Source organism: Paralichthys olivaceus, chromosome 18, assembly GCF_024713975.1.
Source record: "Paralichthys olivaceus isolate ysfri-2021 chromosome 18, ASM2471397v2, whole genome shotgun sequence".
Lineage (NCBI taxonomy): Eukaryota > Metazoa > Chordata > Actinopteri > Pleuronectiformes > Paralichthyidae > Paralichthys > Paralichthys olivaceus.
Genome location: NC_091110.1, coordinates 19115990 through 19133789, shown reverse-complemented (window position 1 = coordinate 19133789; position 17800 = coordinate 19115990). Strand labels below are relative to the sequence as shown.

The 17800-nt window shown below is 43.0% G+C and overlaps 2 protein-coding genes across 9 annotated transcripts in view; one reads left to right on the top strand and one right to left on the bottom strand.

The window, feature by feature from the left end:
- Window positions 1–348: 348 nt before the first annotated feature.
- The window catches only part of scpp8 (secretory calcium-binding phosphoprotein 8), a 22370-nt gene continuing 4918 nt past the window's right edge, over window positions 349–17800 (bottom strand). For 4 of the 8 annotated variants that reach the window (XM_069513924.1, XM_069513922.1, XM_069513923.1 and 1 more), the window contains one exon: window positions 17044–17784. In XM_069513924.1, the coding sequence (XP_069370025.1) occupies window positions 17362–17784 (423 nt within the window). In that variant the 3' untranslated portion in view covers window positions 17044–17361. Of the gene's footprint in view, window positions 544–1896; window positions 1966–15777; window positions 15836–17043; window positions 17785–17800 lie in introns of those variants that run through there. The other 4 variants (XM_069513929.1, XM_069513927.1, XM_069513926.1 and 1 more) reach the window with 2 other exon arrangements.
- Window positions 8996–16201, top strand: spp1 (secreted phosphoprotein 1). The gene is made up of 7 exons (XM_020105911.2): window positions 8996–11232; window positions 13389–13460; window positions 13551–13661; window positions 13926–13970; window positions 14087–14209; window positions 14502–14846; window positions 15108–16201. Exons 2-7 carry the CDS (start codon window positions 13407–13409, stop codon window positions 15483–15485), a joined length of 1056 nt encoding a protein of 351 aa, XP_019961470.2. The 5' UTR covers window positions 8996–11232; window positions 13389–13406; the 3' UTR covers window positions 15486–16201.

Genomic DNA, 17800 nt, shown 5'->3' with positions numbered 1-17800 from the left:
CACAGGTCCAGAGACGAGTGCCCATGTAAGGACACTTCCTCCCCCAGAGACAGGGCCTCTTGGCCACGCTCGCTGACTGGGAGTGCCAGCCTCCTCCGCCCGGCAGTCTGTAATTACTTTGGGTCGTTCCGTCGAGGGCTGCAGCCTCAGAGAGCCACGTTAGTGTAAGTTCAGATGCAGAGGAGCTGCCTCCAAACATGTTTCCAATTAGGAATGGAAAAAAAACACGTGCGTAAACATGTAATCACATGTTCACACATGTACAGGAAGTTTCAACAAAATATATTCCTTGTTATTCTACATGTGTGCGGGATATAGACAATTGCGAAAAAACACTTTACACCTTCACACATTTCACAAAAGTTTTACTTGTATAAAAGCTGGATAAAGTTTTACTTGTATTTGATATCAAAAACGTAAAATATGTCACTTAAGCAGCTTGAGGTGTCTCGGTCAAAACAATAAGAAAAGACAGGGTCTGATGAAGTTGTGAAGCAGCGTGGGATGATGGGAGTTGTCTTCATCACCACTGCCGATGAAAATCTAATTTAATAAAAGTAAAATTTAATTAGGTTTTATTCGTGTTACGCAGCAAATGGAATTGAATAATCCTGACCAATACAAACAGTGGAAGGAAAACTGTGTTTTTTTACTTCTTATAAATATCTCAACCAGCTCTGACGGACTTTATTATACATCGTGATTTTGTTTATTATTTGTGGCGTAGAAAGGTGTGACTTCTCAGTATTTAGCATTTAAAGATCACCATGTCCATCTGATCTGTTCTCTAAAATTCAATATAACCTTATACTTTAATTACCTGGAGCTACATTCGATCTCGGTACATGGATGCTACGTAAATACAGCACATATTCAAATGGTTATTGTGCAGTATTAGTATCTGCAGTGGATCTTTACTGAAGAAAGAAATGGCTGGTAAATGTATGAAAAAACTACGACCTTACAAAAGAGAAATGAAATGTAAAAATATCGCAGCGTTCTCTCTCTGGTTGAGAAATGTGCTGACTGGTCACCGGAGGCCCAGTTCAGCGGTGACGTCGTGGTCAGTGGTCAATGACAAAGAGTGTTTTGTGTATTCCTGCTTTTGCAGAATCTCACTGATGGATTCATGACATGTCGGAAAATGGGTAACCTCCAAAACCATGGGACAGTACAGAGACCAGTCAGGGGTGAGTGGGGTTACAGCTGAGTCAGCTGCCAACTGTATCAGGGGTTTAACTTCTCAGAACAGATGCTCTTGAAGATGCACATCCACAATTCCACCGGCATAAAAGCTGTTTGGAGCGTTCTCTGAAGTGACTGAAACATGAGGTTTACGTGAGGTCACTCGCAGGTCCAGAGGCAACGGCTCCTTCGCTTCCTGCGTTATTTTAGGACGACGCATACAAGCGTACGGAGGCTCACTGTGGTCACAACACAAATTCTTGCAGCCACATTGGGCTTCACCGGACGCAGAGTGTGCTTTGGCATCTGCATGAGATGCCGTGATTATGTCTGCTGTGTTTCCTCCGTCGTTCAGTGGCGATGCAAAAAATGCCAACCGTCAGCCAGCTTTTCCATAGCATACTACGGTATGGAATGTCATCGTGACCACGAAACATTTTCGTTCATATATTGAAACCATGATTTAAGGTTCTGACTCCACCAGCCTGAAATCAACGTGATTAAACAGGAGCGTAATACTCGACTAAATATTCAGCTACAATACGAAGACTGGATGATTTCCTTTTTTTATAGAACCTGTTAAACAAGACTTTATTAAACTGCCACATTTTAGACAGTCATCCCTGTTTGCTCTGCTTCAGACACAGCATTGTCAGATGGGAAATATTATTGTATGTGAGTCGACCCATGTGAAAAAATAACTGGGCCTACCTTAATGAGAAAGCTCCACCTTGCTGTCCGATCTCCTACATCCTCTACAGGCGAGCCACGTGTGATTGGCTGAAAAGTCATCACATAGGAAGCGATGTGTAAGAAAACAGATGCTTGGTCCATGTTCACGTTCATCATCAGAATGTAAACACAAATGTTTAACCCCAAATGTTGTTTCTGAATTACCATATCTACAATTGTGGGAATTATTGATGGTACATCGTACTGTTTTCAATCAGACTGAAAATGAAAACACGTAAAATATAGAAAGTCTGTTATAGAGTCAGAGAATCAAAAGGCAGCAGGTCGACATGCGAACAACAAAATGTGTTTTTCAAATAATCTTTGCGGACGATCAGGTCAAGGGCGAAGACTTGAGGACAATGACTCAATCACCTCAGTTAAAATGGCCTCACTCACAAATCTGGAGGTTGCAAATTCTGCAACTAACAGACGCTTCACCTGCTTCATTTTCAATTTCCACCTCTTTGCTGCCTCAACGTTTCATATGAAGCTCTGAGTGACGAGCAGAGGGACTTCACTGTGGCTTTTTAACAGATTCAATGATTCAACTCGATCCAAAAATAAATCAAATGTGAGACGAAACCTCAATAAAGAAGATCATCATGCAGGCTGGGTCATGTCTGGTGGCAAAGAATAAAGACACAAGTGACCACCTACACAAGTACCTAAACACACACAGACAGACACACACACACACACACGCACACGCACACACACTTAACTAAACATCTTGCGGTTTCTCAAAAACACATTTACCATTTACAGTTTTCTTCACTTTGACGACAGACAGATGATGAGTCTGCTGTCGTGTCACTGCCCACAATACTGCCCCCACACACACACACACACACACACATACACACACAACCACTTTGAAATCCTCCTCTATTATCACCACAAGTGCTGAACTTGGAACCACAGAGACAATGATGTTGTTTAAAAGATCTACACACTCACACACACACACACACACACACACACACACACACGTTGCACATATTGAGGATGAAGATTTGATGCGGAACACACGTGAATGTAAACCTTTCTCTAACGTTGACGATATTTTTGAAACATGAGTCCACGGGGACCATTTCCTGAATCATCCTAACACGCAAAACAACAACTGAGTCACGTCAAGGAAAATAAAATCTATTAAAATCTCTCTCTCTCTCTCTCTTTGTCACATGAGGAACAACACGGTATTTGCGACTTCTTCCCAGGCTGCACAGTTTTGTCTTTATCTACATCAAGGTGTGGTCGTTAATAAATCGCTGTATCATTCTCGGAGCCAATCGACTGTTGTCTGAAGACAAATCAGCCTCTAGGGGGAGACAACCAATATGCTGGTGCTTCTGCTGTAGGCAACAGATACCCAGGCCAAGACTCCATCTTTCTCCATCATCCGTTTAAAGTCCGATTAGTTTCTTCGTGATACTTTTATGGGTTTTTTCCTCTCCTTCAGTCTGAGGGCAGAACTTATTGATGACACGTTCAGATTTTTTAATGCTCTCACTCAAATATACTCTGCTTGCGCTTAGATTTTCTGCACCAGCTCTTTTCCTTGTGCTAACGCTGCTTCTGCACGTTTCATTGAACAAACGAAAAAAAAAGGCCTAAAATTCCCCAACCAATAAAATTCCAGGTTGAGAGTTGACAAGTGAAATGGTTCCGCCCATGTTGTGGGAGCGTTAGCTTCAGGTTCCTTTAGCCAGGTTCATGAACTCCTCCCTTTCACAACCTTATTATTACAGCGGCTTCCTGTCAGTGCACTTTTCTCATCTATAAATAAATGTTATTATCAGTTAACACATTAGAATGTGTAGTTATATGTGAACACAGATAGAAACCAGAGAAAGCTGCTGATCCCACAGCGGAAAATACGACAGTGATCTCATCCTATCAACTGATGCTTGGTGCGTTATAAACCAGCGTCACATTTACAACAGTGAAAATCCAGCATTTACTGCTTCGCCTCGGTCAGGTTTTCTTCAATTATCACATATAAAGTCAGTTTATTAGACATTAATGAATTACTGCTACAAAGCCTCAGAGATTTGGGGATATTTTTAAACAGAAAGCGAAAACCAGATGTTTACGGGCAGCGAGTGCATGAGACATGATTCTATAACTTTTAAATTGGGTAAAGTTTACAGAAAATGTAAATGTAAACTTCTGGTTTATTCAAGTCATTTGTGTCCACTGAAGATGTTAAAAAACACTGGGTGATTTTTAAACAACCGTCCGTCTGACTGTAGTTATGCTAAAGTAGCCTGAATATATGCAGATGCTGTTGGACAGTACAGGTCTGTCATCTTCGACCTGGTGACAACAGAGAAGGGGTTTTCCAACAGCAGCTGCCAAAGTTTATGTTGTAGGTCGAGAGAACAATAGATATGAACCTGTGGCTGACACACTGCGCCACAATGACACTGTATCACACACCACAGTGAGGCAGTGTATAACATGAGGCTGGACTGTTGTTGGATCATTTACTGTTCAGGTCAAAATAAACTGCAGACGGGTTTTCACCAGGTCACTGAAGAGGAAGCACGTTAACGAAGGAGGTTGTGGCATCATCACTCGGAGATGCTAGTGTGGCTTCAGTCTCGTCATTCTGTTGTGACGCCACCCCTCGGTTTGTGAGCTGCTGTTTTGAGGCCATTTTGTCCAGCGCCATCTTGTTTTTTTCAACCAGTCGTAACCATATTTGGGGGAGCAGGGGGTGGAGCCTGACTGAGAGCTAATAGACACTTCACGCCCACCTTCACCTGCCACCTGCACCCATTGGACGGTAGCTGTCAATCACAAAAACTATGAACACTTTAAATTCCCCCCCTCCCCTCCCCCCCCCCTCTCTACTCCAATCCTCTTTTCACTGTTCTCTCATGCAGTGAGGAGCTGTCTGGAGAGTCTGACCACAACATGGCCACAGCTGTCCATCTTCACCATCTTCACGGACAGAAATACCCCACGCAGCCACACCCTCGCACAGATATAGCACAGACTACACACAGGGGATTGTGGGAAACTTGACCCAAAATATATGGAGCTACAATAACGATCTAAATCTCCTCCGAGATGTGACGACCGAACAGAGGCTTTTTTTCCCCTGAATATTTATGAAGAAATAAAGGAATAAAAATTTATATTAAACAGAACAATTCCATAACAGGAACACATTAACCAACATATCTCTCAGTTTTAATGACACCACGTTGGTTTTTTTCCCGTTTCTGGTGCAAATGAACAATGTCAGAGTTTGACTTTATGGTCGGTTTTACCGCACTGCTTGTTAAATATTATTGGTGAGGAGAATAAACCAAAACACAGACTGAACATCCTGAGAGACAGAAGCCAGCAGAACTTCTGATGATCGTTGTCACGTCACAAGTTTTCTCAGAAACACAACCAGCAGCAGAACCGCCCACCATGGCGGCGTGTGTCAGAATAAACAATGGTGGAGCAAATAAATGACCCATATAAATATCCCAAACAGAACGGGAAGAAGAATAACTGGAAAAGCATCTGTCTCCTTTAACAGAGTTAAATAAAACTGGATTTGCGGAGGATCGATCACACATCAGGGGCCTTTTATTTCCATTGCAGCTGCAACTTCATCCATCATCTCCTCCAGCGAGTTTTGCATCTGCTCAACATTTAGATCTTAATCTGAAACTAAATCCAGCGCCACCCTGAGTAAATCCAGAATAATATGGATTACATCGTCAGGCAAAAACAACACAGGACATAATATCTTGTCTGAAACGCCAAACGAAACAGAGGTCTGGGTTTCTCTGCGTTGACGGAGATGACTGTAGACACGAGAGCGATGACATGTGGGCAGACGCACACACACACTTTCTCCTTAGGCTCATAATTAGAAAAAGGAATGTCTGACAAAGGTTGGTGGGGAACCACCCTGAGCCCCTCACACAGGCAGGAAGCTTGACGTATATTTCAGACGTGTAATTCAAACGCTGCTCAACTCTGCTCTGCGTCTCTGTGCATGAAACTGACATGGATCCAAGTATAAAAAAAAAAAACACCCCTCAAATTTGCACCTTCCACTCAGCTTCTTCAAAACTGAGATCCTGAATTTAGCTGAAGCTCCTTATAGGAAAAAAAAAAAAGAAAAGAAAAACAGTAAGTTTCTACATTTAGAGGTCCGTCATTACGAGCGACCATAAAGTGCAGCGCTGTCAGGACTTCAAATGCCACAGTGATACATTAAATACAAGAGGAAAAGCTCATGTAAGCAGTGAAGAAATTAAAGCTGTTGGATTACAGCTGGACGTGACTCAAAAGGCTCATGTGCATTAAAATGACTGGATAAAGTTTTGGTTCATGTTTGGCAGACGACTCGCTACTGCCCCGGCCTTTATGTGGGTATTGCATCTTACGTACGTTTCTGAGGACGTGCACAACCAATGCACCAAAACGAAAGCAGGATATGGAAGCAGCCATCTTGCCTAAGCGCAGACAACAATTAATGCCACAGGCCTAACTCCGAGGCTTGTGACTCGATTGTGCTGCATCACTCTGGTGCAGGACTCCAGATATCTCTCTTTACTACAAGTCTCATTATACAACTCTCCTCCAGAGCCAGTGGAAACTGTTTCATGCAGAGTAGACACAGCTGTAGCTCTATATACAGAGCGAACAGTGTCTGTGCCAGACCTCTCCAGGACAAAAATGAGCGTCTGTAATTAGTGACAGAAAACCTGCTGTAATGTCAGAGTGAATCTAAAAGAGAGAGAAAACTACACACTGGAACAGCAGAGGGTGAAGTGATTATACAGCAGCTGAAGATTTAACTATGGCTGAATAAACACAATAAATGTACATCAACTGTGGCACAAACAAAAAAACTGAAAATAAACATCACAAGTGCTTTTTAAACGTGAAGCAAGAAAACAACCTCTTCAGGAAATGTAGTGAATCTGCTTCATGAAGTCAGTTTGACTTCATTATCCCTGACAAGGTAATCAGCAGCAACTCCAACCTGTTCCAAAAACTTTTATGACGGACAAAAGTTCTGGAGCTGGCGTGTTAACGTGTTTGACACAACGAGATCAGAAGCTGCAGCTTTCTTCATGGAAACTACGACAGAATCCAAAGGCCTGTTTGCATGGTGTGGATTCCCAGTCATTAAAAACCCGTAAGTCATATTTCCCCACATGACAATCGGCCTGCACCAAACAGCCTCGCTCGTCAAACCAGAGGCAGCTCGCCCGTCGCCATGTGAGCTAAAGACTGCTGCCACTCACGTTTGTTTTCTTTCATCCGACCCAAAATTAACTTTACGGCTGCTGTCATATTTAGGTCTTGAAAACAGTCTTAACCTTGAAGTCAGACGTACGTGGTTTCGTCACGTTTGTAGCCGAAGAATCAGATTTCAAATATAATCATCCTCAAACCAAAGTTGAGTTTAAATCAAATGTGCAGCACATGATGGACGTCAGCATGAGCAAATAAAAACAATACTGCCTGTTCTAACCTGACGAGCAAACCCTGGAAGTCTTCTTGCGTGAGAACGATAATACTCAAGTCTAAGATTTAAGCCTAAATGGGCCTCAGCTGCCTGGTGAGATTTCATATTCCTTGTTTTTAAATGACCATGTGACTTCCTGTGTCACCACGACTCAAACACGTGATCCTAAAAAACATATTTTTGATGAAAACCAAGTCCTTCGATGGTCACATGCTGCTGGTTCCAGGAAGTAAGTGGCCTCCTGGTGTGTGTGTGTGTGTGTGAGAGAGAGAGAACCTGTGGTCTGTGAGGAATCCGGAAGTGATAAAATCTCTGAAATAACTATTTTATTTTTGTGTTTTTCAAAAACCTGTTTCGCGTCAGGCTGTTTTTTTATTTAAGAGCTTTCCACCAGATTAACAATATTATTCTTACTGAGCTCTGTTTGTGTTGCAGACGTCCAACAGTTCACTGTGATATGCTGCAAATGGTCAACCTCAACCACATGAAACCAGACCCTTGTTGTATTTATTTCCTACTGCGGCTCCTTCAGACTTAATTGTTGATGGGAGAAGCAGAATTCACCGACAGTTAAACTCAGTCAAACAGAAACAAACTCTTTTGTGCTTTTTTTTGGTGCAAACTGAAAGATTGTGCACGTTTGTTCTCTGTGAGTGACTTTTCTCTGTTTCAATCCATCCATTATCTTTACTCTGCTTTTATCAGGGTGACAAGCAGCTGGAGTCAAGTTAGATATTGGGCGATGTACGTCCCGGAGAGGTCGACCACGTATCGCAGGGCTGACGGCACACGACCATTCACACCTGTGGTTAAATTACAGTCACCAATCAACCAATTGGACCGTAAGGGACGCTGGAAAACACTGAAAAAATGGGATCTGAACCAGGAACTGTCTTGTTGAGAGATGACAGTGCTACCCACTGAACCACCGTGCCGCCCAGCGCTAAAAGATTGTAAGTTGTAAACTCCAAAAACGGTCTAAAGCCTTGTTAGTGGCTCAGAGAGGCTTTGTTGTTCATCAAGTTCCACGGTAAAAACACAGGTTTTCATTGTGTTCAGAGGTTTAATTGAGGGTAATCTGCTTGGTGATGAAACTTTTTGACAAAGTTGTTGAAAGTTTGGTTCCCGCAGGAATACAAAAACACAAATGTGAACACACACACACACACACACACACACACACACACACACACTGCTGGTTTCTCACTTATCTTCTTTTATGTCGTGTTCCTGTCTGTCGGCCAGTGTCAACCACATTTATAGGCTGAACAGTGTGTGTGTGTGTGTGTGTGTGTGTGTGTGTGTGTGTGTGTGTGTGTGTGTGTGTGTGTCCACAGCGAGTCGTGTCATCTCCACCACATCTGACCTCGAGCGACATCCATTAATGCTCTCGTATATACTTTTTATAATCACAGAATTTGATGGACTGATGTTCTATTGAAGATTAACGCAGCAATTAGCACGAACACACAAATGTCCTGAGGTCGCTGTTAAAGAGATTATTTCCACCATATAGCGACTTCAGTCTGAACGTGAACAATGACATCAGCCGCACAATACGAGTGTGTGTGTGTGTGTGTGTGCGTTGATGGCGAGTTGTGGATAGAACTTGTTTTGCACTTTTTTTTCCCTTTTAACGACATTTTGGCGTTTTTTCCAAAATAAACTCTTCACACCGACGCTTCTCACCGCTCTTATTTCTCTTTATTCCAGATGCTGGAAACTGTCGGAGGCCTCACAGGAGACTCAGTGTTCCAGACCAGCTCATCCTCACGTCTGATGTTTTTACTGTTACGACCTCTGTTTCTTGGTTCGTGTTAGATGGCGTTTTATTCCGACAGTTTTTTTTTTATTACACACACACACGCAAAATTTTACGAACATTGACTCACACCAAAGTGAAGCCAAAGCCCCCTGGTGGCTGGCTGCAGTACAAGGAGCAAAACAACAAAAAGTCAGACTCAGGTGTGGCTCGGCCGAGCGGTCTCATGATCGGTCAGCTGGACAGTGATACTGCAGCGGTCACACCTGCACAGACACTGACTCCAAATGATGTCACCTGCACAAGAACGCAGCCGCCATGTGCGGGATCTCACAGGAGGAAGATTGAAATGAACGCCGTGACATGTCGAAGTTACCGTGACGATGTGAGAGGCGACTCACCGTCGTTAACCTGACGTTGACTCGCTGACCATAAATCCTGCTTCAAAGTGCGGAAAATCTGAAATACTGACATAAACAAAACATTTAACAGAGACTTCATCCAGCCTGCCCTGCTTTACTCGTCCATTAACCCTGTTCCAACAACTCTCAACTCTAAATCACTCACGTTCTCACACACACATAAAATCCAACAAATCCACAGCCGCACTTCAAAGCTGACGTCTTTGAAAACACAAACAAACAAGATCAGATTTATAACCTTCGACCATAAAACAGCAACACTTCTCCGGGGTCATACAAGACTGAGCAGGACGCTCCCGCCGTGGTTCATGCGCGACATACCTCCGAGTGTCGGTGGAAGAAGAAAGTGTTGTGTAATTATACGTTTGTGACTCTCGAGGCCTCACAACTCATCGAGCTGTCAGAGTTCAACATGTCTGCACCATCACTCTGTGTGATAAATGTCTGTGCAGGTGAATCAGCGTGTTCGTATATTCTGATGCACGATGTTGCTCGAGGGATAAAATCTTCGTGTTCGTCTGCTCCAAACCGAAATGCATCTAAATGTACACAACCGTGCGTCTGGATGAAAGTATGCGTTCGTGAATAAAGTGTATAAGCGGCCAACAAGTATGTGAGAGCATCAAACATCAGCACAGACTCAGACATTCTACTGTAATTGCAGGTTGAATTTAGGTGACATTTTAAACTGCACCAACAAATCAGATTTAATTATTCTGTTGACTCAACAATGCTGTAAAATACAAATTATATTGGAATTCAGGGAATGCATGTCTGTCTGGATCCCACCTGATGGAAACTGATCTCAGGTCATCAGGTCATCTATCTTTATTACATTTAGTCTGCAGGACGAAATGAATAAACAGCAAACATGCACATACATGTACATTTGCAGAGTTGTCCAAAACAATCATGACCGTTAAACAAGCCTTACGTAAATGTTATATAATGAAGAGAACACGTTTCCCCCATTTTTCTTTGACATAATGAGACAAATATTAAGTTAATTAATGTCAACAGAAGATTCATTTTCATATTAAGAATCAGAATGTACACTAATACTGCAAACAACTGCACCTACTCTCCAACTTTCTTGTATTTAAAATATATTCACAGGCTCCTTTGCAAGTAACAACACACACACAAAACTTCCCCTCTCCTTTTTTCGACAGTTTCAGACAAATCACTCTGAGGCAGATGATTTTCCTCCGTCTGTGAGGAAGCTGAATCATTGTCATACCACCCGTCGCTATACGCTGCTGTTTTTCCCAGAGCCTGTCACTGCATGTCCTTAAATTAACTTTATACACGTGTGTGTAGGAGAACAAATACATTCACATGCTTCTGTCTGGGCTGTAAGTGTCTGCATGTCTTTATCCGTGTGTGTGTGTGTGTGTGTTTTGCCCCCGCACCACCACAGGAAGAGTGGGAGAGGGAGACGAGAGGTGGACCACGGCGCGGTTAACCACACAATATCACATGCTCTGTGCCGATTGGCTGCTGCCAGAGGATGGAGGGTTTATAAACCTTGGCTTCAGCAGGAGCATCACCAGCAGCAAACACCACCCAGGAGATAAACTAAAGAGAAAACCTCGTCCGCCTCTTTCTGCTCGACGTCCCTGCAGCTTCAGAACAAGGTCAGAACGAATGTTTATCAGACTGAATGTGATGTTAGTTGGAGTTTCTGGTTGCGATGAGAGGAGTGCAGGTTCATACCAGTGCAAGTTGTTGGAATTGTGCTTGTTTTAATTTAAAGAATGCAACATTTAGAAATTAACCCTGAAGTTCAAGTTCTTTCATGCATGTGAAACACACAATGTGGCCAAAAGTATGTGGATAACTACTCAACTACTTGTGTATTTTGGGTCTGGGGCTTGTTTTTCAAGATTTGGTCTCCTCTGCTCGAAATGAAATTACAGAGCATGCAGAGACATTTTAGAAAGTCGTGTTTTTCCAACTTTGCAGCAACAGTTTGTGTTTTGTTGTCGACTCAAAACATCTTGCGTGGAGTTGTCCCAGAAGAGTGAAGAGAGGACACGTGGTCCTGGGATCGCAGGGTGTCCACATACTTTTGGCAACATGGCGTATGCTCTCTATGGATTTTATGTCGTAACATCTAGTTTGACAACACGCTATAAACATGCTGCTGCTGCTGCTGGTTTGTATAAATCCACCTGTTAAGGAAGAGGAAGCTAACCAGTGGATTATGTGTGACGTGACCACAGCGAATGATCACAGTGACAACACAGCATGAGGTTCAGGTTCCCGTCCAACAAACTCTTTTAAATTCTGAATCACAACTTAAAGCCGACAGATGAGAACCAGTTTCTGTCTTATTCCTGAGACCGATTCTGTCTTAAAAAAGCCACGTCTCCTCACAACCTCTTGTTTCTTTTAATTTAGTTCATCAAGAAAACACTTCCACAAGTACAAATACCGCTAATATAGATGTGAGGACCCCTCACTGATAAAAAAACAGCTTCACTCACCACATATAGTGACACTAAGTCCTCATTAGGACAAAGGTGAAACCGGTCCTGTGTAAATCTTGCTACTTGTGAGGACCCTTATTGTGAAAAGGCAGTTCCTGGTTTAACTATAGAACCAGATCTCCATCATCGTGAGGACCAGAGTCAATGTCCAAGGTCTAAAACTGGTCCTGACAAAGACACATGTACAGAACTACACACACATAATAAGGGCGTCCAACATGTTTCTGCTGCTCTGTGGGTTTCCAGTTATAAACTGGTGAATTATATAGTATAAGAAGAGTCCCTCATTAAAGATGGAGGCAGACACGCCCACAGCATACACTCAAAACGTAGAGCTACAGTAAAGGACGGGAGAAGAAGAAAAAGTTTAATTATTACTCTAAAACTCCACTCGAGTAAAAACACATATAATTTACTGCTGCAGATAAAACACATTAAAGAAGATATTGGAATAATGAGTATTTCCCATTTAGCCGAAGCCTCTTCCAACTTAGCACCCCAACGTATTTAAAACACACAGTAGTTCCTCTATTACCATGAAGTCTCACACACACACAGACACACACACACACACACTAGACTAGAAAAGCTGACTTAAGCATAACATGCATATTCATCCACAACAGAAAATAGTCCTCAACAAATAAAGTATTTACTTATTTATGGGGGATGTTTATCAAATCAAGGTTCTTATGGTGACTCTGCAGGGAAATTTGTGTTGATATTCCAAAAAATATCTCAAAAGGAAACAAAGTTATCAGTCGCTTTGATGTAACTTTTATACTTAATTCATTTGCGTGTCACCAATTAAAGTAATTTTTCAATTCGGTCCAATAATCTTCTTTTCGGTGCAACTCTTCAGTAACTCTAAATTACTCTAAAACGCCTCTTTGGAGATCATACCTGTAATTTTCTCACGTCTTTTTGATCCAGAATCTGCCAGAAACAGAAACATCCGGTCTCATACTTTAACGCCACCCTCCAGAATCATGTGATTATCCTCCACTGATGACAGAGACAACGTCTCACCGTATTAAAAAGGAGTTGTCAAGGACACATTACTGCTTGTTTAACTCTGTAATTAGGGACCGTAATGACTTCCTGTGACACAGACAGGAAGTGTCACCGCTAGTTAACGGTAATGTGACCAGGCGACCTCTGGGGCGAGATAATTCGCTGACGAGACTTTTGAGTGTGGCGTCATCTTTGTGTTTCCTCCGGACGAGTATTTCGTATGATTATCCTTCATCATTTTATTGCGTAACTTCAACCTTCATGTTTCTGTTTTTTTCTCCTTCCAGACACTAAACTGTGACACAATGAAAGTTGCCGTTGTTTTCATCCTGCTCTTCGCCACAGTTCTCTGTCGGCCGGTGAGTCATTTCTCTCTCGATTTTAGATTTTGACATTAAACGTTTTGATTAATTAACTTGATTTAAATTGGATGTTTGTTTGCTTTTCAGGCGAGGAAAGTTTCTATAAACAGTTCAGAGAGCTCCGAAGAGGTGGTGAGACGACCGGCCGCCAGCAAGCAGGCAGAGTTGGTTTCCCAGACCAATGCAGCACCTGTCCAGGTAGATTATTTACTCTTATCTTGTCATCTGTGTCTAAGAAATGTCCTCCCAGACCACATAACAGTGTTGTGGGGGAGGCAGAAATCTGTCTCCCACTTTTTGAAACCCACGAAATGAAAGGGCAGGTTGTAGAGTGGGTGTGTGGTTCCTGTGGATCAAAACACATTCCAGGTTTTTTCTCTGCACACTGACTGTACAGCAAATGTCGTGTAAACTGCAAAAGGAGCATTAATCAAATTTGTTTGCATGTGTCTGATGTTGCAGGCAGCTGCCTCCGCCTCAGACGAGAGCAAGGGGAGTTCAGAAGAGGTGAGGGGCATCAAATTGAAAATTAAACAAAACAATCATAACTTTCCAGAGCTGTTGATCCTTATCGCAATTCCGATGAAGTTTAAGACTCTGGTTCTGTGTGATTTTGGCCACAGGGGGCAGCAGTGGCTCCAGCAGCGCAAGACAAATCCAGCAGCCCAGACCCAACCCCGACCTCAGATACGACCGACAGCCAGGACAGCGAGGATGATGACGATGATGATGAAACAGAGGAGACGGTGAGTAAAAAGACTTGACGGTATAAAGCCTGGCTACATGTACATGGAGGAGACATTTCTGTAGTGAGGGTCTGTGTGTTTACATGTGAGTTGATCATAGACAACAAATATGTACTTTTGTTCGATGTGGTTAAGGCGGGTTAATAGTTAAAAAACAATAAAACACACAAGACAAGAAAATCTGAACAAGCCTCAATTGTCTCTTAATTTCATATCCTGATGCCAGTGTGGACGCTCCACACACCAAATCACGTTTTTACTCACTAGTCCTCTCTCAACTCTGTGTCTCCAGGAAAGTGAGGAGGAGGAAGATGAGTCCAGCGACAGCTCAGAGTCTGGCGAGTCCTCCACCCCGGCTCCCGCCACCGTCAGCCCCACGGTCGTCACAGAGGAGCCCGTGTTTGAAACCACCGAGGATCCCTTCCTGCCGACCATCGTCACCGACCCGGAAACAGCCCGTGGCGACAACTTGGGAGGTTACCCCAGCGAATACAAATCCATCGTCTACGTGGAGGACAAGTCCTACCACAAGGTGCCCTCTCCCTACAAGTCCTGGGAGTACGTCAACACCGGGAAGAAAATGGCCTATGACATGACCGACGGCAACGAGGTGGAGAAGTCACTGTCGGTGTATAAGGTACAGGTTAGCTCTAGCTTTGTGAGGGGGACAGGTAGATGCTACATCTGTATAGTTCAGATGACATGTGGTATTAAGCCATAAACATAAGTTATATATATTTTTTTTTTTTCAACTTCAGCCTTTTCTGCCGCACAATTGAGAACTTGCAAAGATTCAACGGTTTCAAATGTTTCAACTGCGATAGTATTGTATTCAAATTTCAATCAGCTAAGATATACTCTAACGAATCCTCTCTTCCCTCCCCTGCTACAACTCCAGGCTATTCAGGTCCACTCTGACATCCTGGAGGAGGACACCAGCACCCCTGAGATGGAGAGCCAGGGCCTGGACGCCTCTCAGGACCAGGAAATCACCCCCCGCCAGGCCTCCATTCCAGGAGAGGAGGACGAGAGCGCCAGCGATGCCACAACCAATGACAGCTCAAGCGCAACACAGGAAGAGGACGACGAGACCACCAGTGCCTCAAGCGACAGCACCAGCACGGAGTCCGAGGACGAGGAGAACAGCGAGGAGGCCACGGCCACGCCCGGAGCCGCGGACAGTGACTCTGACGAGAGCACGGAGAGCGATTCAGATGAGGAGGGGGCCGCACCTGACGCTACCACCGAAATGCCAACGGTCATCACTGCCAAATAAGCACCACCCAGCCAGGAAATGGGGTGGATGGCGTCACATCACATAAAGATGTGGGCACGCTGCCTCCAGGTGCAAAAATACCAACAACACTCCACAACCTCTTTCCACTGCCGGGCCAAACAGGAACTGAAAAGGCTTGATTATTATTGATTATGTTTCTGTGGTTATTTGTTGTTGAAGCAGAAATGCAGTTAAATATATTTTACTTGACTTGGAAACCACCATGTTTGACTCTGCAGGGAGAAAGTGGGTGAAAGATACGACTGCTGCCTGCAACAGGAGGTTGACTGACCTCGTGACCTTTGTCCCGTCGCCTCTCCGCTGCGTTACTGCAGGGTCCGAGGTCAAAACTGCAAAAAGAGCAAAGACACAAACTTGAGTTCTGAGATCTACACTAGCACAACACTGCATTTAATCAAGACTTAACAACTGCAAAGTCCAGTTTAATATTTATAATCATTTGAAGCATATTAACAAAAATAAAACTTGTCATTAAGTCATCTTCCTGTGTGGCTTAGCTTTGTCGCTTGCTAGTATCTAACCTGCTGGTGTAGATAGAGAAACTCGAACCGTCCAGGGTTCAAACAAACAACACAGTCCAAACCATTTGCACAGCTCCTACCTACACTACATGTTGTTTGTCTAATGTCGTTTACTGTAATGTATCATATTGTACCATTTATAAAATTTGAATAAAGTCCTTTTTCGTAACAAAGGTACGATGTTCGATTCCAGTTGTTTTAGAGCACAGACTGTAAATTAAGATGGACGACCCGTTTCCACATCCTCCCAAAGTGTCAGAACGACAAACACAAAAAACACACATTACTTCAGATAATAATAAAATACACATTGTTTATGTCCATTGATGTCCTCCCTGTCCTTCTCCAGGACGTCCTCGAAATATAGATTTTAAATCTAATGTTGTAATTAATAACTTTCCCCACTAGATGGGGCTGAGTCATTTTATAAAAGTAAGTTTGTCTCCTCACTACAATTATGACACTCAAACAAAAACTTAATTTAAAAGGCAATGAGGAATTTCAGGAGAGAGAGGCCTATTACATCTAATCATACTTATTTTATGTCACTTATTTACAAATGTATTTCTCCCACAGAAGCGTCAGTTCATATGTCATTTTGGAAAAGATGAATTTACAACAAAGTTAAAAGAGAAAACTGTAGGAATTATTATTGTATTATTATTTAATTCAACACGTAGAGATAACTAAGTGTAATAATAATCCTCCTTACAGATACATAGGTATTAATACTTTTCATTCTTCTAGTTTCAGTGAAATTAATTTGCATGTAGTAACTGTCTCGGTCTCTTAATACTAAAGTTTGTGACACAGCTCCTGCCCCTTAGAAAGTCTTTATTTCTTTTGTTTATTTCAGGTCACGATCTTTATAGAAAAACTCTAAACAAATAAACACTTTATTGACAAGTTAATAGAGAGAGACGTGACTGAACAGAGACATGAACCCTGAGTTCAGACCTGCGTCACTGAGTGTCTTATTGTCAGGATTGATCACAGATGGAGACTCCACACGAGGACAGTTTCAATAAACAGTCTTTAATTTGACTTGGTGAACAGGAAGTCAGATCCCACAAAGGTGAACAAGAACACTAAGCCTGATTAAACACATGATAAATAAACACAAGGAGAAACTAATAAAGGCAATTAAAGGTAAATTACGAAGGGTGGGCGGGTAGAAAAAGACAGGAAGTACAAAAAACAAACCAGGAAGTAATAAACCCGAAAAGGTGCAAATCTAAAAACTTCGCATAAAGAAAAACAAGTTCATAAACACAATGAGTCCAACATTTCTAGACGAAGCTGTTTAGCTGTGGTTTAACAGTTGTGTCGGATGCCTAGTTGTCTCCTCTGTTTTCCGTGATAGGAGCAAACGTCAGAATGTCCTCTGTGACACAGCGAGTCACATCGGTTGACGTGGCAACAGGCATGGTCTCTGTCACAGTCGGGTCATCCGTGGTAGCCGAGCCTGGTTCGGGACTGAGCCCTTCCCCATCTTTCATGGTCGTCATGGCAGCAGTGGTCATCACAGGTGCGATGGTCTGATCAGTGACAAAAACTTCCTCTGACGACTCCTCAGAAGAGTCACTCTCTGAAGAGTCACTCTCTGAAGATTCACTCGATTCCGAGGAATCGGAGGAATCGGAGGAATCGGAGGAATCTTGAGCAGAAGATTCAGAAGAGCGCCAGTACCACCGGATATTCTCACCCAGCCATCCCTGCTTCAGGTCACTGTCAGCGATGTCAGCGTCAGAGTGGATCTGTGGAGGAAATGAG